General features: G+C 49.7%; 1 protein-coding gene across 2 annotated transcripts in view; it reads left to right on the top strand.

Annotated features, from left to right (window-relative positions):
* The window catches only part of LOC105503996 (chromosome unknown open reading frame, human C9orf171), a 185,307-nt gene extending 158,529 nt beyond the window's left edge, over positions 1-26,778 (top strand). For both annotated transcript variants that reach the window (XM_011931171.1, XM_011931169.1), the window contains one exon: positions 25,846-26,778. In XM_011931171.1, the coding sequence (XP_011786561.1) occupies positions 25,846-25,968 (123 nt within the window). In that variant the 3' untranslated portion in view covers positions 25,969-26,778. The remainder of the gene's footprint in view (positions 1-25,845) is intronic.
* The last annotated feature ends 568 nt before the right edge of the window (positions 26,779-27,346 follow it).

Raw genomic sequence — 27,346 nt, 5'->3', positions numbered from 1 at the left:
CAGGGCTGCTGGGAGGATCCAGAGAGAACGTGTGAACCATGCTTAGCAGAACGCCTGGCCCATATTAACTGCCTGTAAGTGGCAGCTGCCATGAGGATGGTTGTGGAGATCATTCATTCATTCACTCGCTCATTCACAAATCGTTTCCACCTGCGCCTTTGTGCCGGGCCCTGTTCCCTGCACTGACACTATGCTGGCAAACAGGCCAGACTCGGGTGTGACTGCCGCGGTGGGGCTGCTGGCCACTGGCTTGGGGTGACATGGACAGACAGACCAACACACAGGCAGCTGCACAGCTGGACACCTAGGCTGGGAAGTCTGGAGAAGGTCTGCCCTAGGTGTCCTCGGGTGTCCCCAGGTTCCCCATGTCCACAGCCTGAAATGGTCCGGAGACACCAACCTTGCTTGAAGGGCGGAGTCCACTCCCATAACAATAGCCCCATGAAACGTACCCCTGCATGGACTGGCCCACCCTGTTCCTGTGCCTTTTGCAGAAACCTCAGGGCTCTCCAGGCAGGGTCCAGACACCCCTACTTGCCCAGGCAGCCCTCTCTGGGGCCCTGGCTAACAGCGCTTCCTCTGGTTCTCAACTAGCCCCACGTGCATGGCCACACAAAGCAGACGGTACATCCTTCTGCCCAAAGATGGACAGTGAGTGCCCCCAAAAGCTTGTGGCCGATGACAGTGGCGAAAGACGGGATGCCACTGATGAAGAGACGGCTCAAGTACACGTTAGGAGACCTTGACAACCATGGCTGTGATCTGTATTTATTGCCACTTTAATAACATGTTGTTGGGTAAAAGAGTCCATGCCATGGTACCCCGTCTGGAGAGAAGCTCGCGAGCATCTCTGAGTGCACAATGCGTACAGACGTTTGGCAGGAGGGCCCCCCAAATGGTAGCAGTGGTGATCTTTGGTGGGGGGGGGTTGAAGCTGATTTTCCTTTCTCTGACACTCTTTTCTATATGCTTTGCATTTTTTTCATTGAGTAGATGTAGCTTTTCCAAAACCAGTAAGGCCAATTTTTAAAATGTTTTTAAAAGATGGAGATCCAGAGTTCTTCCCCAGGTGTTCATCCCAGTGTTCGACCCCCAGCTTTGAGCTCAGTTCTTCCTGATGTCTCGCCAAACGTTCGCATGCTGCTGGCCAAGTCCAGTTTTGCATATTCAGCTTCCCTCGGGCATGAAGGTCAGGGCTGTGCTCCAGCAGCGAAGCCTGCTGACTTCCGGAGTCTGGATCTTTATCATAAAAAGTGTATGTTATAATTAGAGCCCCAACATCCATTTTAGAAGGGGGCTTGCCCAAGCATCTGGAGGGGGGGCGGTCTCCACGTTCCCCTACCGCCCCCACCCCCAGAACACCCGCCCTTGCCCCCACAGTCCTGTCTCTCTACACCGCCAATACCCACCAACATTACATAGTCGTTCAGTCACTAAAGTATGAACAAATTGACTATATTTTCATTTGGCTTTTGGTTTCAGCCCCACTGCTTTAGAATAATGGCCCAAGCTATTAAGCTAACAGTTTGATTTACAAGCTTTTGTGCTCTGAACACTGGGATCAGACTCCTCTGTTCGTGGAAGACTAACCCTGCCTCGGGTCTCCTGGGTCCCCTAGCTTCCCTAATAGAACAGGAGATGGAGGGAAAAAAACATATCTCAGCAGCCAGCCAAGCAGTGACACCCAGAGATGCAGCTGATTAGTGAAAGCTGCTGAATCTAAGAAAAGGATTTTCTTTCCCACCTTTAAAGCTCTCTTACAAATCATAGCTGGCTGGAAAGTTAACTCTCTGCTAAACCCCCCAAGCAGGCTCCTAGTCTGTCCACCCTGCCGCCTCTGCCTCTCCACAAGGCTTGCCTGGTTAAAATGAAGATGGGCAGACCTCTACAAAGGTGTATCTGACCCCGGGAAGGATGGCCGGCAGATCTACTACCCCTCCAAGGATCTCTGCACCAGTGATGTATTTTAAGAATCCTGTCGCTTCCTTGCATCAGAATAAGAATCGTCCTGTGTCACTGTGGAGGGCACCAAGTACAGGAATGGAATGTGTCACATGTGGAAACAGGGCAATGGGAAGAATGATTCAGAGGCCCTGATGGAGTTGACACTTCCTCTCTAAATACAGACACCCCCCCATTCTACGTGGATCAGCCTGCAGACGAGCTGACTTGCCACAGGGATGAAAGCAGAAGCTTGGCCGGGCATAGTGGCTCACACCTGCAATCCCAGCACTTTGGGAGGCTGAGGTGGGTGGATCACCTGAGGTCAGGAGTTTGAGACCAGCCTGGTCAACATGGTGAAACCCCATTTCTATTAAAAATGCAAAAATTAGCCAGGCATGATGGTAGGCGCCTGTAATCCCAGCTACTCGGTGGGGCTGAGGCAGAAGAACCACTTGAGCCCCAGAGGTGGAGGTTGCAGTGAGCTGAGATTGTGCCACTATATTCCAGCCTGGGTGGCAGAGCAAGACTGTCTCGTTTAAAAAAAAAAAAAAAAAAAAAAAAAAAGCAGGAGCTTAATTGGTTTTACATAATCTGGCACCTCAGAGGTATAGAATTTTTAGGCACCTGCTTGTGAGGTGACATTGCTGCTCAAATACTGGCAAGCCACAAATAGCCAGAGCTGAAGGTCTGGGGCAGAGACAAGAGGAAAGGAGGCATTTGTGTATGTGGGGAGTGATGGGGGAATAGCAGCCAAATTCCTAGAGCAGCACTCAGAGTCTGGGAGTGTCTGTGGTGGGGCCTGGAGAGGCCAGCAGTGAAGGGATGACCAAAGCTGACACTTCCAACAGGACCAGTCCTACAACCTGGGAGCCCCCAGCCCGGCTGCCGCCTTCATCCTTCTAGCTCCAGAAGCTTTTTGTCTAATCCAGAAGGTGGTTCTCCCCGATTATATGCAAAAATATCTCAGGTTTTTGTTGAAAATCATCAGAATCAATGAGTAAGACAGTTGGTTTGGGCATCAGTCACATCTTTCTAATTTCTAGAGGCAGCAAGAGTCTCATGTTGAATTTGGGGAGTTGATGGAATTTGGGGGGTCCCCAATTTCCTCTTCCGACTTCTAGCTCATCTCCAGGAAAATAAATCTCCTACGATCTAGAGAGAATCCCACTGGCTTGGGAAGGAGTTTGGGGAGTAGCATCTTCCTCAACATCTCCCTTGAAGCTTTTTTTATTTTTGAGACAGGGTCTCACTCTATTGCCCAGGCTGGGGTGCAGTGGTACAATTATGGCTCAATGCAGCCTCTACCTCCCAGTCTCAAGTGATCCTCCTATCCCAGCCTCCTAAGTAGCTAGGACTACAGGCCCGCAGCTAATTTTTAACTTTTTAGTAGAGACAGGGTCTCACTATGTTGCCCAGGTTCCTTCTGGTTTCTGAGTGTCCCCACTTGTCAGCCTCCATCCCCCGACCCCAGCGAGGTTGGTGGGGTGGGGACCCAAAGCCACCTGACATGGCGTCACCTGACACGGTGCCACCTGACACGGGGCCGGCAGCAGGTTCTTGCCCATAAATGGCATCAGATGATTTCCTGGAATAAACTCAGGGTTCATTCAAACTGAACTCTGGCAAAGCTGCAGGTGAAATGGATCAAGATGCTGGCTAACACAGCCTGACTGGCTACCCTCAGAGATGCAAAGTGCATGGCGTCAGTGGACACATTTGGGGTAGGGGGAAAGTAAGACAATGGGGAGGTTTTATGAAGACTGATTCTGTCTTCTTCCCCTCCTCTCCTCAAAGAAGTCCTAGGAAATGATGCCTTAGGGTGGTGCAAAAAAAAAAAAAAAAAAAAAAAAATGTGAGTAGGTTGACCAAAGTCCAATGGCCGGGAGAGTAGAGGGGAGAAGTTATCCTAAAGACAGAGTTCCTAGACAGCAGCAATGATAACATCAATAGCTCACACGTCCTGACTCCTTCTTGAGTGCCAGCCTGAGTGCTTTTTTTTTTTTTTAAACTATATTTTATTTTTTTAAGACGGAGTCTCACTCTGTTGCCCAGGCTGGAGTACAGTGGCACAATCTTGGCTCACTGCATCCTCCGCCTCCTGGGTTCAAGCAATTCTTCTGCCTCAGTCTCCTGAGTAACTGGGATTATAGGCACCCGCCACCACGCCCGGTTAATTTTTGTATTTTTAGTAGAGACAGGGTTTTGCCATGTTGGCCAGGCTGGTCTCGAACTCCTGGCCTCAAGTGATCCGCCCACCTTGGCCTCCCAAAATGCTGGGATTACAGGTGTGAGCCACCAGGCCCGGCCCAAGCCTGGGTGCTTTTGGGAGTTATCCCATTTCATGTCAATACTCTCAATAACCCCACATGGTAGAGATGAGTCACCCTGTCTCTGAGGCAAGGAGGCTAAGGTTCCGAAGCTTAAAGTCACATGCCTGATCAGCATGTGGCCAGGTGGGGACTTGGACTCTGGCTGGCAGCCTCCAAGCCTCAGGCCCTGAAAGAGCTGATAAATACTAAAGACCTGCAACTGAAGTCGGGGCCAGTGTGGGGCTAAATGCTGGACCTGGGAAGGAAAATGCAGGGCGGTCAGGAATGAGGGATTTTATGAGTGTCCAGAGTGTCGTGGCCGGGCCTGCTCTGACTGATTTAAGCCCTGGCAATAAACCAAACTTCCCACTGCCCCAAAAGCTTCTAGACCTTGATAAAACCTCGGGCATCTTTTAAATTGCAGTTTGGCCCCAAGGCTAAAAAGGAAAGAGGCGGCTGATCCCGGATTCAGGCTTACTGCATTAAAAGTGGGAGGCTGAGGCCGAGCCCAGCAGGAGGGCTGTGTCTGTGGGCTGGGCAGCCACACAGAGCATTTGCAGGTCCCAGCCTGCCTGGTGCCCGCCCCAGGTCTGCATCTGTGAAGTGGGGGCGGCAAAAGAGAGGACCAGGTGCAATCATGCATGAGAAGCCCATGGCACAGGCCTGGCTAGGGGAGGGTCATGGGGCAACAAAACCTCTGGGAGCGATGAGGCCCTGGAAGCTGCTCTGGTAGATGAGTTATGTGAAAACTTGGCTATGCCTGGGGTCCTCTGAGGAGATGTTTAAAATGCAGAGTCTAAGGCCCAGTGCGGTGGCTCATGCCTGTAATCCCAGCACTTTTGGGAGGCCAAGGCGGGAGGATCACTTGAGCTCAGGAGTTTGAGACCAGCTTGGCCAATATGGTGAAACCCTGTCTCTAGCAAAAATACAAAACTTAGCTGGGCATGGTGGTGGGCTCCTGTAATCTCAGCTACTCGGGAGGCTGAGGCAGGAGAATTGCTTGAACCTGGGAGGTCAAGGTTGCTGTGAGCCAAGATTGCGTCACTGCACTCCAGCCTGGGTGACAGGGTGAGACTCCATCTTAAAAAAAAAAAAAATGCAGCGTCCAGGGCTCCCCCAGGACTCTGATCCAGTGGGTCTGGGGCAGCCACCAAATCTGTATTTTCAGCAAGCCAGCAAGCCAGCTGCCCCAGCTCCCAGGGTCATGTCAACTCCACTCTTACAGTTACGTTCAAATATGTGTTTACTGTGGCAGGTGGATGTGTTTTCATATGTTTGACATGAAGCATCATGGGGCTTTCAAAGGGAAATGGGCAGTTGGAGACCGCCTCTGTCTGTTAAACAGCCCTAAGGCTTATGAACTCCTGTCTTGGTCAGCTCAGGCTGCTGTAACAAAATTCCATAGACCGGGGAGCTTAAACAACATGTTTATTCCTCCTAGATCTGGAGACTATAAGTCGAAGGTCAGGGTGCCAGCATGATTGCGTTCTGGTAAGGGTCCTCTTCCTGGCATATAGCCAAGGTATGTTCTCACCAAGTCCTCACTTGCTGGAGAGAGAGAGGAAGCATACACTCCGGTGTCTCTTCTTATAAGGACGCTAATCCTATCATGGGGGCCCCACCCTCACGACCCCATTTAAACCTAATCAACTCCTCAAGAGCCTCATCTCCAATGCCATCACACTGGGGGTCAGGGACTCACATACGCATTTTGTTGACTGAGCGTGGTGGCTCCTGCTTGTAATCCCAGCGCTTTGCGAGGCTGAGGTGGGAGGATCGTTTGAGGCCAGGAGTTCAAGACTAGTCTGGGCAACTTAGTGAGACTCTGTCTCTACAAACAAACAAACAAGCATCATATGTGAATTTTGGATGGACACATTCAGTCCATAGCAAGCTCTTTTTCAAGTGCAGTGGAAATCTGCCTTCTACCTTCTCCTCATTGTGTTTCTTGCTTCTGGAGCCCCGTGGAATCACCTTCTCTCCCTCCTACATGACAGCCCTGCAAATTCCCAAAGTCAGATACCATTTCTTCACAGGCAACCAGGGTCTCCATTGCACCCCGGGGCAGAGTTCTGAATGTTGGAAGGGGGAACCCTGCGTTGCCGCAACAGTGGACGGCCCAGGTGCCACGGTCTCCACCAGTCCATGCTGCATTCTCTACCTTTACCCACACGCGTGGAAGATGTGTCAAGCTGCACTGCATTTCTATATATTTTTAAATAAAATTGTGGCTGAAGCTGTCTATCAGTGCCACTTGAATCACTTAATACAAGAATCTCCATGAAGATTCCCTGCTGGAGGGCAATTTCAGGAAGAAGCTTAGTCGGATTCATGTACTGCTAATAGCAGTAATAACAGTACAAGCCACCGTGTCTTCAATGCCTACACTGTGTGCCAGGCGCCATGCCAGGCTTGGCAATGACCCCACGGGATGGGTAGTATGATCCTTACTTTGCAAGTGAGAAACTGAGGCCCCTGGTCACACAGCTGGAAAGCGATAGGACCAAAATGGGAACTCAGATCTGTGGAACTCAAAGCCCTGTGTCCCTAAACATTGAGTGCACTGTCGTCCCTTCTGTTGTGGAAAAAACATGCTTGACATGATGGAATGTGCTCCATTTGGCTTCATGCAACAGAAATTGAGCAAGAGTTAGAATCTGTTAAAACCAGAGGCCTGAGAGTCGCTACACTTTTCTTCAGACTATGCTTTATGCAACCCTTTATTTTATTTTATTTTTGAGACAGGGTCTCACTCTGTCACCCAGGCTGGAGCACAGTGGCACAATCACAGCCTCGACTTCCCAGGCTCAGGTGATCCTCCCACCTCAGCCTCCCAAGTAATTGGGACTACAGGTGCATACCACCACACCTGGCTAATTTTTTTGTATGTTTTGTAGAGACGGGGTTTTACCATGTTGCCTAGGCTGGTCTTGAACTCCTGGGCGCAACAGATCCGCCCGCCTTGGCCCACCAAAATGTTAGGATTACAGACATGAGCCACTGTGCCCAGACCTTAAACACCTTGTTTCACATTGCATGCAATCCGCCAGATGCCTTCAGATTACTTGGAAGGAGACAGGTACAAATATTGAAGAAACTAAAATACTTCTTCCACTTAGAGTTTAAGCTGAGCAAAGCAGAGATCTTCAGGGTGCCTGAATCTTGGATGCATTCCTAAGGGCTGTGTTGCCTCATCCCCAGGCTCCTGACCCACTCATCTGTCCATCCATCCATCCATCCATCCATCTGTCCATCCATCCATCCATCCATCCATCTATCCATCCATCCATCCATCCATCCATCCATCCATCCATCCATCCATCCATCCATCCTCATCCATCTGTCCATCTGTTTGTTCATCCAACGATCTAGCCAAGATTTGTTTGGTGTCTACTGGGTACCTCTAAAAGTACAGTTACCCCAAGACCTTTGAAGGCCTCCTGTCTGCTGACAGTTCCCTAGAACCATGCCTACAATATGGCATTAACATCTTTGCTACCTAGCTGAGGACACTTAGCTCTAATAGTCCTATTTGTGACTTGTCAGGCATAGCCTCGTCAGCCACAGAAAGGTTCTGCTCCTTCTTAAAAGATACCAGAAAAAGTCCTTCCTGGTCATTATTCCAATAAGATAAAAGGGGAATAACAACACCAAACCTGACTGCAGTACACTCCACCCCCATCGGCCGAGGACACCAAACATCTGAGTGTGTCCCCAGCTTCCCTGGCAGTAACGCAGGAGTTGTTCAACAGCCTGTATTAATGAGCAATAAAGTCCTGACGGGCACTGCATGGACGGCTCAGCAAAGGACTTAATTTGCAACCGAGCACAAAATCAAAGACTGTCAACCGAGGAACCATGTGGCTGGATAAGCACCTTGTGCTACCTGAGAAAGCACTGTCAGGTAAATTTCCAGAGAAGGTAATTAAGGAATCCCCATTGTCTAAATTCAGCAGTAAAATTTGGAGCTCTGGAATTTGATGCTCACCAGGGACCTGGTGTCTTCTCCCAGCCCGATCCTTCATCAGAATGAACAGTAGAGGCTTAGGAAGGGATCAGCTGGCGTGCCTCCCGCCCTTTCCCTAACACGCCCCCCAGCCCTGTGTGGTCCTGTGTGTGTTGTCTTGTCAGAGAAGCAGAAAGCAGCAAATGAGATCTCCGCGTTGTGAGACGGGGGTGAGATTAATACACACACATACAGACCTGAGATCTGGCAAGTGCCAATTAATATTTATCAAGCACCCACGGCGTACATGATACCGAGAATCAACATGCAAAACATACAGTCCCTGGCATCAGGCAGTCTCCACTCCGAGTCATACTCAGGTTCTGCGCACAGATGGATGATCCGTGTGCTTGGAGGCACCTGCCCCGGTGGGAGAACCCACCAGGAGTTTAAGTTAATATTGATACAAGCGCCCTCTTCATACTGAGACAATGTAGGATTCTCAAGCAGGCATCGTCAGCGCCCTGGCCTCCACTGGGGGAGCCCTGCTGAGACACCACCCCAGATCTCTAGGGGCTGTCCCATTCGCAAAGACACCTCAGCAGGGTCTCTGTCAACACAGTCCCTTGACTAACTTCTTAGTCCTCACAATAAAAGTCCTCCTTCCCATTGAAGATCAGGCTCTGCCGTGACCTCCCCTGTCCTGATATTTCTAAGAGGGGGTGGGCAGGTTGCGGCAGGACCCCTCCAGAAGAAAGAGCTGAGCAGCCTCCCATCATCTGCGTTCTGCAAATAAAAGGGGGAGCCCCCTCCCCGGCGGCTCGGCTTGTCAGGGCCTTTGTTGACAACCCCATTGAAAGCGGCCTCACTGTCGCTGTGAAGTTCCCTCCGTCTCCCATTCACTCCTTTCTCAGACAGTTTTTGAAAGGCGAAAAGTCTGGAAAACACACACACTGTCCCACCCCACCCCCCAAGCCTCACCACACAGAGGGAGAGGGGGCAGCAGCTTGGGGGAGCCGGGCTGACGAGCCCCTCACCTGGCCCCACGGTGCACCGCCTCCAATTAAATCAAAATGGTTTGTTTTTAATGGTCTTTTACACTGACAAGTGGGCGATCATTTTGGGCCCACGAGCTGTCAGGGAACTGAGGCAAATCCTCCGTTGATAATGCCCAATGCTTCCAATTAGGAGCCGAGGCCGCTCCTGGCGCGCTAACGATTCCCCAGCCAGCCCCCAGGCCCCTTTGGCGCTGGCTGTTTCTTCTGCCTCCTCCACCGCAAATTACTGACACAAAACGGAAGGCCCCGCGTCTGCTCCGCCACGCCAGGCCCGGGCCCTGTTGGGTTTAATGAGCCGATGGAAGTTTCGTGGCTCCGGCGCTAAATTCTTTTCTTGTTTGACAGCTGCTCGGCTAAGGCAAGTGTTGACCTTATAAAAGATTTAGTGTTTCTCATTATTTTCTGTCAAGCTTCACAAGTGATAGCGCGGCGGTTATCATTTGCATCCTGGGGTGTGTGCGTGCAGGGTGTGTGTTGGGTGCCTGTGTTGGACAGGGGCTCCAAGGTGCGGACAGGAAACGGAAAGGGGTCTTTCCCTCTCCCTAGGTTGTCCCTGGCCCCCGCACAGCAGCTGCCAGCGTGAGGTTCTTCCTGGGCCCAGGTGTTTGAAAGAGAAGGCTCAAGATGCAAGGCTAAGGTGATGGATGCTTCCACGGCTTCCAGGCCTGCCGATGGAACCAGAGCTACTGCTGTGGGGGCACAGGAGGAAGCCCAGTGCACACTGAAGTCGGTCAACTCTCAGAGCCTGCTGGGTCCCAGCCCAGCCAGGGATGAGCACTGAGCAGCAGGACAGTCCCAGCCAGACTCAAGGCTGAGGACGGTTTTAGGATCACGCTCAAGATTTAATCAGGGACCTCACCCTTGCCTCACAGGCCCTGGTTAAGGCGGTTTCCCAAAAGCTTCCTCCTCCTGCTCTACACCCGGAGAACCGATTCTTTCAAAGTGGCTGGCATTATTCTCCCCAAGCCGACTATGGGAACTTTGTTAGTCCTTCTGGCACCCCATGCAAATCGAGACCACTGGGTAACTCACAAGGCTGCAGGGAGTCCTTCCCCAGCCCCTGCTGGTCTCCTCATCTCCTTTCTTTCCATCTCTGCATCCTCCCCTTGCTCCAACCTACCCGCTGGCTATCCCAGGTGCGGGCGACCTGAGGCTGCATAAAGAGTGAGAGAGTTGAGGGCAGTGGAACATGTAGATGCCTCCTCCCCCAGTTCTGAGTTTATAAGCACCATTGTTACCATGGGAGACTCCACTTTGGTCTTTTAGAGTGAAAACGTGGCACTCTGCCTCCCTGCTGTGCCCATGGCAGACCTTACTGATCAATCGTTGTGTACTTTTTTTCACCTGTCTAGGTTCGGCCTTAGAATATTTTGTAACAGAGGATGGCCATCAGCTACCACCAGTCTATTAGAGCTAAGTGAAATGAAACAGTACTGCCATCCTTGCCTTAGAGAAGTCATGAAAATAAATTGCTAGGTATTCCTAAAATTGCTTATCTTTTTATGCTATATTAAGATGATATTTATAGAAAAGGAAATAAAATATATAGCCCACTACATAAAAATAAATAAATTAGACTTCACTAAACTTTGAAAGCTTTTGTGCTTCAAACAATACTGTCAAGAAAATGAGAAGACAACCAGCAGAATGGGAGAAAATATTTGTAAATCATATGTCTGACAAGAGACTTGTGTTGATGAATATATAAATTACTCTTATAAGTCAGTAATAAAGTCCAGGTGCGGTGGCTCATGCCTGTAATCCCAGCGCTTTGGGAGGCAGAGGCGGATCACCTGAGGTCAGGAGTTCAAGATTAGCCTGGCCAACATGGCGAAACCCTCACCTCTACTAAAAATATAAAAATCAGCCAGGTGTGGTGGCAGGCACCTGTAATCCCAGCTACTCAGGAGGCTGAGGCAGGAGAATCTCTTGGACCTGGGAGGCGGAGGTTGCAGTGAGCCGAGATTGTGCCATTGCACTCCAGCCTGAGCAACAAGAGTGAAACTCTGTCTCAAAAAAATAAATAAATAAAAATAAAGACAGGTGTGGTGGCTCACACCTGTAATCCCAGCCGAGGTGGGCAGATCACCTCGGAGGCCGAGGTGGGCAGATCACCTGAGGTTAGGAGTTTGAGACCAGCCCGACCAACATGGTGAAACCCCGTCTCTACTAAAAATATAAAAATTAGCCAGGCGTGATGGCACACACTGTAATCCCAGCTACTCAGGAGGCTGAGGCAGGAGATTCACTTGAACCCAGGAGGCAGAGGTTGCATTGGGCCAAGATTGTGCCATTGCACTCCAGCCTAGGTGACCGAGCAAGACTCTGTCTCAAAAAGAAAAAAAAATCAGTAATAAAAAGATAAATAACTCAATTTAAAAATGGGTGGCTGAGCGCAGTGGCTCACGCCTGTAATCCCAGCACTTTGGGAGGCCAAGGCAGGCAGATCACAAGGTCAGGAGATCGAGACCATCCTGGCTAACATGGTGAAACTCCTTCTCTACTAAAAATACAAAAAAATTAGCCAGGCGTAGTGGCGGGCACCTGTAGTCCCAGCTACTCAGGAGGCTGAGGCAGAAGAATAGTGTAAACCTGGGAGGCAGAGCTTGCATTGAGCTGAGATCATGCCACTGCACTCCAGCCTGGGTGACAGAGCGAGACTCTGTCTCAAAAAAAAAGAAAAAAAAAAAAGGCAAAAGATAGGAACAGACATTTCTCCAAAGGAGATAAACTCACACATGAAAAGATGCTCAACAACATCATGAGCCATCACGGAAACACAAATCAAAATCACAATGAGATGGGACTTCACTGCCCCTAGGATGGCTAGAGTAAAAATGACAGACAACAACAAGTGTTGGTGAGGAGATGGAGAAACGGGAACACCCATATGTGCTGGTGGGAATCAAAAATGGTGCAGCCAAGTTGGAAACACTTTGGCAGTTCTCCAAAAGGCTAAACATAGAGCTCCCATATCAACCAGAAATTCTACTCTTAGAAAAACACCCAAGAGAAATGAAAATATACATCCACACAAAAACTTGTACATGAATGTTCTAGCAGCATTACTCATAATAGTCAAAAACGGAAACAACCCAAGGTCCATCAACTGATGAATGGGTAACAAAAACGTGGTCCATCCATACAAAGGAATACTATTCCCTGGAAAGGAATGAAGAGATGCTCTGTGCTGTAACGTGGATGAACCTTGAAAACATGATGCTAAGGGAATGAAAGCAGCCAGTCACAAAAGACCCCACATTGTATAATTCCATTTATATGAAGAGTCCAAAATAGGGAAAGCCACACCAACAGGAAATAGATTAGTGGTTTCCAGAGGCTAGGGAAGAGGAATAGGAGTGACTGCTAATGGCTATAAAATTTCTTTTGGGAGTGATGAAATGTTCTAAACTTAGAGTGTGGAAGTGGTTGTACAATCCTAAGAACATGCTAAAATTGGTGAAGTTTATAGTATGTGAATTATATCTCAATAAAGCTGTTTTTAAAAAGAGTCACTTTAAAAGATAGTCCAGTTGAATCAGATGAGTGATCATCACCTAGATTCTGACTTTAGGGGCCAGAACAGGGTGATAATTGGCCACCAAGGTCTGGCCGCAGAGGAGGGGAGCCTGCTGTGTCCTCCACTACAACTCTCATTCACCTGCAGCCTATTGAACTTAGAACCTGAGGAAGCTTAGGAGCTGACCCGAGGTTGATGGAAAGTTCACACACACACCCCACCTTGGGACTGGCATTACCCAATTATTTTGCTAGTAGCGTCTAGCAAACAGCTTCATTGTTCAATTTTGATTTCAACTGCTGCTGACTGGCCTTCACTAATCCTTGCGAATGACCTGGAGCCATTGGTATGGCTTCTCGAAGGAGCAAATCAATTCTCATTTTCAAAGGCACAAATATCTAACTTTCCTTCTGCTCCGGTAAGTTCCGCAGCCCTGCAGTCAGTCCATGGAGAACAGCTCTGGATTCCTGTTGGGACTCTGTCACTTAGTAGCTGGGTGTCCTTGGGCCAGTGTCCTACCCTTCCTGAGCTTCAGTCTCCTCCTTTGTCAAACGAGTGGTCCCCCGCCCCATTCCCTCAAGGTCGCTGCTCCTCCCCATTCCCCGGGCACAGTTCACTGAGAGTGGTGCCGGTGCCATTTGAGAACCTACATTAGACCTTGCAGGAAGGCAGGAAGTTTGTTTTCCAAGCTGAGCTTGGCTGTTCTTTGAAATCGCAGCATGTGTCAGCAGGGAGGGTCGGGTCCTGTGTCCTTGCTCATCTATTTTTGGACCACAGAGAAATGAGAGCCAGTGGCAGAATAACAATCTAGGGGACCAGATGTCTCAGGAGAGATTGTTACCCTTGTTAATTACTTAAACGACAACCTGCTACATCAGAGCTGAGGACCCAGCCTGCTCTCCAACGATGTCCTGCATGAATCTGTGTTCTACCAGGGCCTCTGACCTCCAGCTGCCCCGAACTTGACAGGAATTACTGACCTGGGACTGATCCATAATTTTCAAGTGCCTCTCATTAGAGGAGACAGCCTCTCAATCTTTTAAAGCAAAATCTCTCTCCCAGTCACCTGAGCAGTTGTCACTTAAAAACACAACTAAAATCTCTATGGCTGTCTTTTTTTTTTTTTTTTTAGTTCTTTGGCAGATTTTTTTTTTCTTAGTCTGTTTTTCCACCCCCCCCAGATCCTCCCTTTTGCTTTCTCAGTCTCCAGACCTGGCACTGGAAGCTTGGTGTGCAGTTCAGGGACCTTCATGTGACCAATGCATGGGGAGGGGGGTGTCTGCTGGCTCAGCTGCCCCGGCGGTGGGACTGGGTCGGGGACCTGGACTCAGAAAGTACTGTGGAAAAGCTGATTGACCTGTCAATTTGTACAGCGCCGGATTTGGTTTCTTCTGGCCATTGTGGTGCGTGTACACACACACACACACACACACACACACACACACACACACACACACACACACACACACACCCCCTCCACGTGTCTCTGGGATGGCTTCGCAAGCAACAGCAAGGCATGACACTGGACAGGAAGCTCAATACAAAACACATGGCTCCTGCCCTCCCAACATGAAGAGCCCCAGGGCTGTGGCTGCCTGAACCCCCCACCTGTGGCAGAGGCATCAGGCGGAGAGGGTAAGAAGGCAAGGAAAGAGGGAAGGGGAAGAAGGCAAAGGCAGCCCGCTTTTCAGCTTGTGGACCAGAGCCATTGAACCCAGCAGAAGGCTAGTGCCACGCAACACCTCACCCCCAGGGAGAGCCTCTGCGTCTTGGATATTTTCTCAGGCATGGAGGTGGATTTAAGCCCCCATGAAGCTAGATAAGCCCAACAGGTAGAGCCACCAGGAAGTCACATACGTAAGCCAACGTCACCCACCACTGGTGGCTACGGTTCCTATGGCAAAACTTTGTGTTCAGGTTTGGAATCCTGCCCACATCTCCAATAAATGAAACTCATAAAACAGAGTTACTCTTTCTAAACTGTGTGTGGCATGGGGAGGCCCTCCCTTACCCCAGGTCACCTCCCACAAACGCAGTTTGAACCCATATTTGTGTTTTCATATGAAAAAGAGGAAAAGACAATAGTCATGTAAAAATAAAACTGAAATCCTCTGTGCTTCCCTCCCTGGGCTCCCTCCCCTCCCTCCCAGAGACAGAGCCTGGCATGACCTCTGAGAACATTCTTTTCCTTCCGCCTCTCTCCTGTCTAAGCAGATTCACACATATGCTGGAGCAACACAGGGAAGCATTTTGTATGTTTTTTATTTTTTTCATGTCAAGGAAATCATGCTTAGGTTCCATTCTGTAATTTTTTTTCATGCGACGTTGGGTTTTTGAGATTTATATGCATTGGTTCTGACAGATCTGTAACAACACTGTCTAATACAACTTTCTGATAAAAATGTTCTACATCCACCTGTCCACTGCAGTAGCCACTGGCTACTCAGGGCCATTGAGCACTTGGGGCTTTTTTTTGAGACAGTCTCACTCAGTCTCCCAGGCTGGAGTATAGTGGCACAATCTCAGCTCACTGCAACCTCCACCTCCCAGGTTCAAGAGATTCTCCTGCCTCAGCCTCCTGAGTAGCTGGGATTGCAGACACGCCCTACCACAACCACTAATTTTTATATTTTTAGTAGAGACAGGGTTTCACCATGTTGGTCAGGATGGTCTCAAACTCCTGACCTTGTGATCCACCTGCCTCGGTCTCCCAAAGTGCTGGAATTACAGGCGTGAGCCACTGCACCTGGCGGCACTTGGGTTTTCTTTTTTTTTTTTTTTGACTTTTTTTTGTTTTTGTTTTTAGAGATAGCGCCTCACTCTGTCACCCAGGCTGGAGTGCAGGGGTAAGATCATGAATCTTTGCAGCCTCCACCTCCTGGGCTCAAGCAGTCCTCCCCCTCAATCTCCCTAGTTCCTGGGACCACAGGTGGGTGCAACCATGCCGTGCTAAAAATTTTTTTGTAGAGATGGGGCCTTGCTATGTTGTCCAGGCTGGCCTCGAACTTCTGAGCTTAAGCGATTCTCCTGCCTCAGCCTCCCAGAAAGCTGAAATTACAAGTGTGAGCCGCTGTACCCAGCCTATTGAGCACTTGATATGTAGTTAGTGCAACCGAGGAACTAAGTTTTAGATTTTGTTCTATTTTAATCCATTGACACTGAAATAGCTGCATGTGGCTGGGGGCTGCCATGTTGGGCAGGGCCTCTCTGGAGTGTTCACTGTAGTGGATGCAAGGTGTTCCGCCGTCTGAATTCACCACCCTTCGTCCTAGCAGGCCCCACTTATGCACATGCAGTTATTTCCGGCATTTATTGACATAGTACTACCATGAGGATTCCTTATGCATGTCTCTTAGTGAACATTTTTGAGAATTTCTGCAGGGTATGTATGTAAACATGGACTCATGGGTTCCATGGAGTGTGTGTAAACTTTCCGGCTATGCCAAGTTCATCTAAATAGGTTGTACGGATGAACACACTCGCTAGTAGTGCATGGAAGTTCCCGTTTCTCATGTCAGACTCTTTCCCATTATTACCAATCCGATGGGTGTGAAATGCTTATTCTCTTGCTTAATGTGCTATTCCCTGATGATGCGTTGCGTTGAGCATACTGCCCTGTTTGTTGGCCACTCAAATTTCCCCTCTGGAAACCACCTGTTCCTTTCTTCTGCCGTGGGACCCCTGCACCAGCTACTCTGTCTCTTTGAGTATCTGCTTGTGTGCTATTTCCTCAGGGAAGCCTTCTCTGGCCTCAATCAGAGTTGGAGTCTCTGTATCATAAACTCTTACAGAACCTGGTCTTTCTTTTAATACTGAACCCAATTCTAATTGAAGAATTCGTTGTGTGATTTTATTTTTATTTATTTATTTATTTATTTATTTATTTACTGAGATGGAGTCTCGCTCTGTTGCCCAGGCTAGAGCGCAGTAGCACATCTCTGCTCACTGCAAGCTCTGCCTCCCGGGTTCAGGCCACTCTCCTGCCTCAGCCTCCTGCGTAGCTGGGACTACAGGAGTAGTCCCACCCTGCGTAGCTGGGACTACAGGAGTAGCCCGCCACCACGCCCGGCTAATTTTTTGTATTTTTTTAGTAGAGTTTCACAGTGTTAGCCAGGACGGTCTCAATATCCTGACCTCGTGATCCGCCCACCTCGGCCTCCCAAAGTGCTGGGATTACAGGTGTGAGCCACCGCGCCTGGCCGATTTTATTTTTATTAGTAGTTTCTCACTGTATCTCTGGGACTAGCCCCATCTCTGACACACAGTGGATGGTTAATAAATAAGCATAGAATAAAATCATGAATACATAAATATAAGGACAAGGGCCATATCTTAGCCCCAACCCAGTTCCTATTGACATCTTCTCTAGGATAGCACCAGTTCATTCCACATGGGGATTTTTTTCATTGAAAGTAGAACAGATTTTTCAAGCAAGAATACAAAGCAAAACCTCAATAAATACCAAAAGGCCTGACTTGTGAGGATTACTTTAGCACCAAAGAAACTGAATTAGAAATCAGTAACAAACCTAAGTGATAAAATTGCCTGGAAATGTAAAATCATGCTTATAAATAACTTAGGAATCAAAGGAGAAATCCAAACAGAAATTAGATAGAAATTAGATTAAAAGAGAACTGAGCAAAAATAAATATACTCAAAACTTGTGAGATGAGCTAAAAGAGAATTTAGAGGGAACACAGTTGCTAACGCTGTGTTATATAAATGCTAATATTGGAGAAAAAAGAAAGATGAAAGGTAATTAGCTAAGCCAATGACTCTAGATGCTAGAAAAAGAACAACAGAGTAAACATTAGTGAAATGTCAAAGGTACCATTAAGGATATCAATCAAATGAAAAGTTGGTTCATTACAAGTGGATTGGAAAAGCACAGATGCTTTCAAATCAGTTAGAAAACGGGGCCCAGGGCTCTAGATGCAGGAGGCAAAGTGAGACCTCGGTTCAGGGACTGCGGTGCTGAGGAAGGGGACTGCTGTCTGGTGGCTGGTCTCAGCTCTGCCCAGGACTCGCGGGAGACCTGGGAGGGTCACTTTCCACCTTCGGTCCTTGGGATTCCCATCTGCAGTATGAGGGAGTTAGATTCAATATCCCTAAGCTCGCTTCCAAACCTGACTCTCTGGGAATATTTTATTCTGATCCAGTAGCAGAGAGGAAAAGGATGTTATCCCAGGCGGGAACTATGATTCCTAGGCACATGGAGTAGAAATCTCTTCTAGGATCTAGTAGCTGCTCATCTCCCCTGACACATCTGGCTGCCCATAACAGGAAGGGCTTGCTTTCAGTTCCTCAAATTCACCCCCATTCTTCCTTTGCCCCTTCCTTTACCCCTGGCTTGCTCCTTCATCCTCCCCAGAGAGCTCTTCCTGAGCCCCAGATGGAGGTAGATCGTCCAGTCCACAATCTTATTAAATAGCTCTTGTCGGCCAGGTGCCGTGGCTCACGCCTGTAATCCCAGCACTTTGGGAGGCCAAGACGGGTGGATCACCTGAGGTCAGAAGTTCGAGACCAGCTTGGCCAACATGGTGAAACCCCATCTCTACTAAAAATACAAAAAATTAGCCGGGCCTAGTGGCGGACACCTGTAGTCCCAGCTACTCAGGAAGCTGAGGTCGGAGAATCGCTTGAACCCGCGAGGCAGAGTTTGCAGTTAGCTGAGATTGCACCACTGCACTCCAGCCTGGGCAACGAGAATGAAACTCCTTAAAAAAAATTTTTTTTATATATATAGCTCTTGTATAAATGTCACAATCACATGCATAATGTGTTTAGTGACCGCTTCCCAAGATGTCTCCCTGGGTCCATGTGGGCTCTGCCTTCCTCGCCGGTGTATTTCCAGGACACTGCATGGCAGCACTCTGTCCTTATTTCTGTGATGCTATTTAGATTTGTGCAATGCTCCGCATTCGAACAGGACCAGCTCCTTCGCCAACCCGGATAAAGCTGCCTGCCCGCTCGGCTCCCAGGGCTGCTGGCGGCTGTGGCGCTTGCCTCTTATTTACCTGCACTGACCTTAGAGCAGCTCAGAGCTCCATTCAGCAAAGCTGTCTCCTGCCAAAGCTGTTACAATTTCTTAGCTCCAGGCAGAGACAGACCGCAGATGGCTTAATTTAGAAGCATCTCAGAAGGAATTCCTTGCTCCATAGCTCTTCATCCTTTGACTCCAGGGGTCCACAGGGTCGTGACCACACAAGGGCTTGAGGCCTGACTTGTAATCAGGCTCCTCATGTGTGGCTGGGCTGCTTGGAGAGGGGGGAGTGTGCATGTGGGGCAGAGCCATGACCTTGCAGCCAGCGACTTTTGCTTCACGGACTCCATGAGCATTTAATAAGAGGCAGTGGAGCTCGTGATGAAGGGCTTGGGGCCTTGAGTCTTGCAGCTCTGGGTTCAATCTCTGAAATGGGGCAAATGACTTAACCTTCTGGGACTTCCACTTTCCCAACTGTAAAATGGAGACAACAATGGTGCCGGCCTCCTCAGGGCATTCCGAGGCTTATATGAAATAAATGCACAGCGCCCAGCAAATAGCAAGTCTGTTCTTGTCCTAGCATTGCTGTTGACAAGGGGCTGAACATGCCAGTTCTGGCCTCCAGGACAAATTTTGCAGAGAGGCACCCAGCTACCAGGCCCATTGAGGATCGGAACTCCCCTCTCCACAGACAACTGGTTTTTTTGGTTAGGGATTTGGAGACTTCGTGGGTCCCTAATAGGCCCCGTCTCCCTCCTCTTTCTGAAGGGCCCATCCCACCAGGGGTAGACACTTTTGCTTGAGTTCGCTTTCAGTGGAGTCTGCCAGGCCCAGGCACTAAGCATCTCCTTTGGTTTTCGCCTCCAGACTCCACCTCACTGAGCCCCCTCCGGCTTCTGAGGATCTGTTTCCCTTCTGTTCCCTCCCTTCCCACCTCCCTCGCCACAGTCCTTCCAGGGCACACTCAAGTCCCTCCTGGCATGAGAAGCCCTTGCTGGCCGCCAGAGGTCAGATTCTCTCAATTTCCTTCACTCATCATTTATTCATACATTTGATCGTCCACCCAACCTTGTTTAAACACCTCTCAAATGCCAGGTTCTGTGCCAGGCACTGGGGGTCCCTCAGGAAACAGGCCAGGAGGAGACCCTGCTCCATAGAGGGCGAGCCCTTCCTTGAGCCCCGCTCTGGCATGAATTCACTCCATGAGATTCCAGTTGGAATGGGAAGTTGTCCACATCAGAGACCACAGGTGACATGCGCTCTGCCTCTCCCAATGTCAGTGCACAGCAGGTGCCAAAGAGTGTGTGGTTAGTCATCGGTGGGGAGCCTCTCATGCCCAAAACACTCCTTTAGAAAACCAAGGGGAATATGGAACTTGGAACTCTGAAGTGCAAGGGGTATGTGCTTAGCAGCTGCTGGCACACAGTAGGTGCTTAATAAATATTTTTTAGATGGATGGATGGGTGAATGCTTCTGCTTCAGTGAAGTAAACGGCGATGGCGTAAAAGAAAGTTTCTCATCAGGGTTCCCTTTTGTCCTTGTGTGGTTAGACTGAGCAGCTCCTTAGGACTTCAATCCTCCAGCCACCTTCTTGGGGTATGAGACGAGTGGGTGCTGATGAGCCTCCTGCCACCAGCAGAGCCAGCCACAGCTCCGCCCACCATCGCTGCATGCTGATTTGCCCAGGGAATGGCTTGAGGGCTATATTAGCTTCTGGAGGCCAGACCAACAAATCAAAGTGTCGTCAGGGCCGCACTCCCTGGGAGGCTCTAGAGAGAACCCTCCCTGCCTCCTCCAGCTCCTGCGGGCTCCTGATGCTTCTTGGTTGTGGCCACATCGCTCTCATCTCTGCCTCTGCCTTCACATGGCTGTCTCCTCTGTGTCTTCTGTTTCTTCTAAAGACGCTTGTGATTGGATTTAGGGCCCACCTGAATAATCTAGGATGATCTCATCTCAAGATCTTTAATTATATCTGCAAAGACCCTGTCTCCAGATAAGGCCACATTCTCAAGTTCTGGGGGTTAGTACACGGACGTGTGTTTTTGGGAGTCATGGTTCAGCTCACTACAAAGGCCAAGGAGGAAGGAATGGACTTGGCCGAGAGGTGGTTTACAGGGCTATGCTCCCCTGTGAAGAGCCATGGGCACTCAGAGAAGCAGAGAGAAGAAAGGTGGCTGCCAGGGACTTGGGATAGGGGGAAATGGGAGCTGCTATTCAAGGGGTAGTTTCATTTATGCAAAATGAATACTCTCTAGAGACCTGCTGTACAACACTGTGCCTAGAGTTAACAGTAACGCATATACATGGGCACCGTGGTTCACGCCTGTAATCCCAGCACTTTTCAAGGCCGAGGCGGGTGGATCACCTGAGGTGAGGAGTTTGAGACCAGCCTGGCCAACATGGAGAAACCTCGTTTCTAATAAAAATACAAAAAATTAGCCGGGCGTGGTGGTGCACACCTGTAATCCCAGCTACTCGGGAGGCTGAGGCAGGAGAATCACTTGAACCCAGGAGGTGGAGGTTGCAGTGAGCCGAGATCATACCATTGCACTCCAGCCTGGGCAACAGGAGGAGACTTCGTCTTAAAAAAAAAAAAAAAAAAAAGCAATAGTTCATATACTATTCTGTGCACTTGAAAATGCTGCTAAGAGATCAGATCTCATTTTAAGGGTTCTCACCAAAAAAATCTCCAAAAAGCAAAACGGCGAAAAACCAACTGGGCATGAGGAAGCTTTGGAATTGATTTTTTTTTTTTTTTTTTTAAAGACAGGGTCTCTGTCCCATAGTCGGGAGTGCAGTGGCATGACAATGGCTCATTGCAGCCTCGACCTTCCAGGCTCAATCAATCCTCCCATCTCAGTCTCTCAAGTGACTGGAACTACAGGCATGTGCCACCTTGCCTGGCTAATTTTTGTATTATATGTAGAGACAGAGTTTCGCCATGTTGTCTAGGCTGGTCTCTAACTCCTGGGCTCAAGCAATCCACTTCCCTTGGCCTCCCAAACGGCTTGGGTTACAGGTGTGAGTCACCTTGTCTGGCCATTGATGGCTATTTTTTTTTTTTTTTTGAGACGGAGTCTTGCTCTGTCGCCCAAGCTGAGTGCGGTGGCCGGATCTCAGCTCACTGCAAGCTCCGCCTCCCGGGTTCACGGCATTCTCCTGCCTCAGCCTCCCGAGTGGCTGGGACTACAGGCGCCTGCCACCACGTCTGGCTAATTTTGTTTTATATTTTTTAGTAGAGACGGGGTTTCACAGTGTTAGCCAGGATGGCCTCAATCTCCTGACCCCGTGATCTGCCCGCCTTGGCCTCCCAAAGTGCTGGGATTACAGGCGTGAGCCACCACGCCCGGCCTGATGGCTTTTATTTTTTATTGTAGTGATGGTTTCAGGGCTATTTGCGTATGTCCAAACTCATCAAATTTTACACATTAAATGCAGGTTTTGCAGGTTAGGTGGATCAATCATACCTCAACAAGGCTGTTACAAATATCTTTTTAAAAAGTAAAATTAACTTTGGGAGGCCAAGGGAAGAGGATCACTTGAGGCTAGGGGTTCCAGACCACCCTAACCCTTGTCTCTACAAAAAAATACAAAAATTAGCCGGGCATGGTGGCGCACACAAGTCCTAGCTACTTGGAGGCGAGGCAGGAGGATCCCTTGAGCCCAAGAGTTTGAGGCTGCGGTGAGCCGTGGTTGTGCCACTGCACTCCAGCCTGGGTGACAGAGTGAGAACCTGACTTGGGGCTGGAAGGGGGGAAAAGGAAAGTTCTTATAGTGACATTGTAACTACATGGATAGTTGTTTTCACATGCTAAACATTTTGCAAAGTCAAATATGAAAAGTTATTATTACTATTTGAAAAATATGCCTGTGTTCTAAAAAGCAAACAAAAAGACACCATTGGTGACTAACCACCAGAGACAGCACGACCGCCAATCTGGATGCCACTAAGGCCATGGATACCTCGGGTCCAAGCCAGCTGGACACCAGGGTGGCTGCATGCCCCCAAGACCCTGATGCACCTGTCTTCCTAAGCATCTCTAGTTGCCCATTTTTTTTTCTTTTTTTTTTTTTGAGACGGAGTCTCGCTCTGTCCCCCAGGCTGGAGTGCAGTGGCCAGATCTCGGCAAACTGCAAGCTCCGCCTCCCGGGTTTACGCCATTCTCCTGCCTCAGCCTCCGGAGTAGCTGGGACTACAGGCGCCCGCCACCTCGCCCGGCTAGTTTTTTGTTTTATTTTTTAGTAGAGACGGGGTTTCACCGTGTTCGCCAGGATGGTCTTGATCTCCTGATCTAGTGATCCGCCTGTCTCGGCCTCCCAAAGTGCTGGGATTACAGGCTTGAGCCACCGCGCCTGGCCTTTTTTTTTTTTTATTATAGACGGAGTTTCACCATGTTAGCCAGGATGGTCTCGATCTCCTGATCTAGTGATCCGCCTGTCTCGGCCTCCCAAAGTGCTGGGATTACAGGCTTGAGCCACCGCGCCTGGCCTTTTTTTTTTTTTATTATAGACGGAATCTCACTGTTGCCCAGGCTGGAGTGCAGTGGCACAATCTCGGCTCACTGCAACCTCTGCCTCCTGGGTTCAGGTGATTCTCCTGCCTTAGCCTTCCCAGTGGCTGGGACTACAGGCGCCCACCACCACGCCCGGCTAATTTTTGTATTTTTAGTAGAGATGGGGTCTTGCCATGTTGGCCAGACCAGGCTGGTCTCAAACTCCTGACAAGTGATCCGCCCGCCTTGGCCTCCCAAAGCGTGGAATTACAAGTGTGAGCCACTGCGCCCGGCCTCTAGCTGCCTTTTAGGAGCCACGGGCCTCAGGAAGATCATGCCACAGTGTAAAAATCAGGCTACCACTCGCCAGAAGGTCACAAAGGTGTCACTAGAAGCCCTTTGTCCACGGACTATTTTCCTCCTACACACTGTGCAAGGCCTTCTCTCTTCTCAGTGTGTCTTGTGAGGCTACTTGGACATTTTTCCGAAATGTTGAGACTGAGCTGAGGACACGATCATGGTTTGATTGATGGAAATGAGTTGCACGGCAGACATGCAGCCCTGGGTCCAGGTAGGCACTGGGTGACTGTGCCACGCGCCCTGACCTGAGGGACTCAGTAGCTTTCGGGCTGGGCTCAGGCCTCTCCCTTGGTTGCAAGAGCCCCAAGGCGATTCTGGGGCAAACCTAAAAAATCTGAAACCTGAGGCTGGGACTGGGACTGGGACTGGTGCTGCGGCTGGGCTGAGGCTGGACAGCTCTGAGAAATGCTGCCATGGAGGGTCCCTAGAGGGACTTGCAAAGGACCCTGAAACCTCCTAAACTGCCTGCACTGTTTTTTATGTAAGCAGTTGTGGGCATTTTTTTCCCCAGAAGAAGAGGGCCCATGGCTCTCCAAAGAGCATCCCCAAGGGGTCCACATCCGCTGGAAGGTGAAGAACGTGGTTATTCCTGGAAGAACGGAATCTCTGGTCACCATTTGATTTTTATGGGTTTCTAACAACCCTCCACAGCCCCCTGCCTTCTTACACCTCACCCTAGACACAGCAGGAGCAGCAGCTGTGACAGAATATTCTAGAAAGAATCCAGAACTTAGAGTCCAGAGGTTGGGGGTCACCAGTTCCCTGTGGGGGCAGCCCTGAACCACACTCTGCCCTGGGCCTCTGTTCCCTCGATGTGAAATGATAAACAGTCCAAGGGTGACTCCACCGGGTCCAGAGAACAGAGACTTTCCCTACAAGCTCCTCCTTATCTTCCCTCTACCCTCTTTTAATATTTCATCCTCTCTCCCCCCATTTTTCTTCTTCTGTCACTTTTCTTCACGCTAACCTGCAACGCTGTGGGCTTAGGTAACCCCTCCAGGGTGGTCAACCCTGGCCTGGATTCTTGACAAGCACCCTGTGGCTGTCCCAGGCATGGGTGCTGCTTTATCCTGAACCCACTGCAGAGCCTTTGGCTGCTCCTGCAAATCCCTGTCCACCCTCCACCCGGCCACCGCATCCCCTCACAAACTTGAGCTCTCTTGGACCCCAGGGCCAGCATGCACGCTACCCCCTTTGCCCTGGAATCCCAGCTCCTCCTTCAAGATCCCCTGTATGCATCTCTTCCCCAAGACCTGCCCAATTTGTTCTCACTGCACATGCCCCAGGCCTCTGTCCATCGTAATGTAATAGCTGTGTAGTTACTGCTGGATGTCTGCTCTCCCTCTAGATTAAAAGCTCCATGAGGGTAGAGCCGAGTCTCTCTGGTTTACTGCTGTATCCCCCACATCTGACACAGAGTTGTGTTCAATAAACATGCCTTTCATGAATTAACAGATAGAAAGAAGCTCAGATGCAGGAATGACCACGTGAGCTTTCCACCCTGTGCCATCCTTAGGTTATCCCAAAGGAAAAATGCCGAGGCAGGAGGATGTTGTGCTCAGTTAATGGGATGGATTTTGTGGCACTTGGAGGTGATGTAACAGACACAGTGGACATGAGGAGATGTGGCGGGGTCTTCACCCACCACCATTTCTTGAGAAGAGAGGGCAGGCCAAGATACTGATTGCATAAAATCTTAACTGAAAAGGCTCCCACTCCTTGAATCTGTCTCCCTTGCATTTTTTTTTTTTTTTTTTCTGATTTATTCTTGAACTCTGCTTCTGGTGCTGTTGAAGTTCAGCTCTTGACTCCTGTGGTGGCTGCCACTGGGCAGGAGGGAAGTGATCTAATTCCCAGCAAGGGAGTGCAGACACGGTTGGGAGGTCCCCCTTGGACAGGGTGGCTCGTTTGGGGTTTTTAATGGTGGAAAAGCAGTGTGTGAAGGACACTGGCTACTAGGTCCCACTGCATGGTCGTCTGGTCGTGGTCTGGCAACTTTTGTTCTGCCTGCATCTTCCCCAGCAAGGAGCTGGACAGAAGGACGAACACTTCCCCCGGGCAGCCTCGCAGCTCAGCACCAGGAGACTCACGGCACTTGCTGTGACTTCCTCCCTCTTACGGCTATTTTTATCATTACTCTAAGACTGAAGTAGGGGGTGGGCAAGGGGAGCAACCGGAAGGGGCTGCACCGAAGACTCCCCTCACCCACCCACTCTTCCCGTCTGTCCACAGGTGGGCCGCCACCTTGATACCTTCCCCACTGAAGCCGACCGCCAGAGAGCATTAAAAGCCCACCGGGAAGAGTGTGCCGTGCGCCAGGGGACCCGGCGGATGGGCAACTACACCCACCCCTAACCCCTCCCTCCCTGCCATGAGAAGCCATCTTGACAGAATGGAAAATTCCTAGAAGGACTCCCTGTCTTACCCCAACCCTGACATTCCCCCATTTTTATGCGGGTTCTGCTTCAAGGAGCTCAGATTCAAGTCTTAGGTGAATTGGTTTCAGTAAAAGTCCCCCCTTTTAGGTTAGCCAGCATTAGTCTCCACTTAGCCCCAGTGACCCTCTCTACCTGGAGCCTCCACCTCCTCCTCCTCCTTCTCCTAGGGCAGGCTCACCCTGCCTCTTCTCAAGCCCTCACCTGCCAAGACAAAACCAAATTACAAGACAATTTTTTAGACTCCAGGCTAAGGGTCGATTCCATGACTCTGCCCATTAAGTGTTAAGAACGACCTGTGTATTTGCTGCAGAAAGCATGACAGTGACGTGCTTTGAAAACCCTCATTTTCTATTCCAAACATGAGTTTTAATTGCTGTTTTTGGGATGCCTGATGTCTCATCACGGCAGTATTATCTCTCTGGGACCTCTGACAGCAGGAAGAGCCAATGGTTCATTACTCGAGCCTGCCCCCGCCTCCTCAGTGCTGGGGCCCTGTCAATCAAGCAGGCCAAGATGGGCTCCTCCCCCAGGACTGACTCTGGAAGGTCAACCCCCTCTGGAAAAAGACAGCCTTCCGGGGCGAGGGGTAGACTGCCAAACACAGGCTGCTGAACTTCTCAGCCGAATTCCTGGGCACTTCCTCACTCGGTCTTTCTGTGCGTTCTTTGGCTTCTCTCTGCAAATTTTATGCTGATCTATTTGAAATTAAAAATGCTATTTGTCATCCTCCTTTTGTGTCTTCATTTGAAAACCAGTGAGCAAACCAGCCTCAGAGCCATCAAATGAGGGTGCCACATAGAGACCTCTCAAGTTGGCTAACCTCCAAGACATTCCAACCACGCCTTTTCTGAGGGAGGCAAATTTTCAAGTTTTAAATACCATTTCTAATCTGAGGATTTTTTTATTTTATTTATTTATTTATTTTGAGATGGAGTCTTGCTCTGTTGCCAGGCTGGAGTGCAGGGACGCGATCTCAGCTCACTGCAACCTCTGCCTCCTGGGTTCACGCTATTCTCCTGCCTCAGCCTCCCGAGTTGCTGGGACTACAGGTGCCCGCCACCTCACCCAGCTAATTTTTGTATTTTTAGTAGAGACGGGGTTTCACCATGTTGGCCAGGATGGTCTTGATCTCTTGACCTTGTGATCTGCCTGCGTTGCCCTTCCAAAGTGTTGGGATTACAGGCATGAGCCGCCGCGCCCAGCAGAGGATTTCTGTTTTTCTTTTTTTTTTGTAACGGAGTCTCACTCTGTCTCCCAGGCTGGATTGCAGTGGCACGATCTTGGCTCACTGCAAG

Source organism: Colobus angolensis, unplaced genomic scaffold, assembly GCF_000951035.1.
Source record: "Colobus angolensis palliatus isolate OR3802 unplaced genomic scaffold, Cang.pa_1.0 Scaffold9, whole genome shotgun sequence".
NCBI lineage: Eukaryota > Metazoa > Chordata > Mammalia > Primates > Cercopithecidae > Colobus > Colobus angolensis.
The sequence above is the reverse complement of the archived record's forward strand: the minus strand, read 5'-3'. Positions and strand labels throughout refer to the sequence as shown.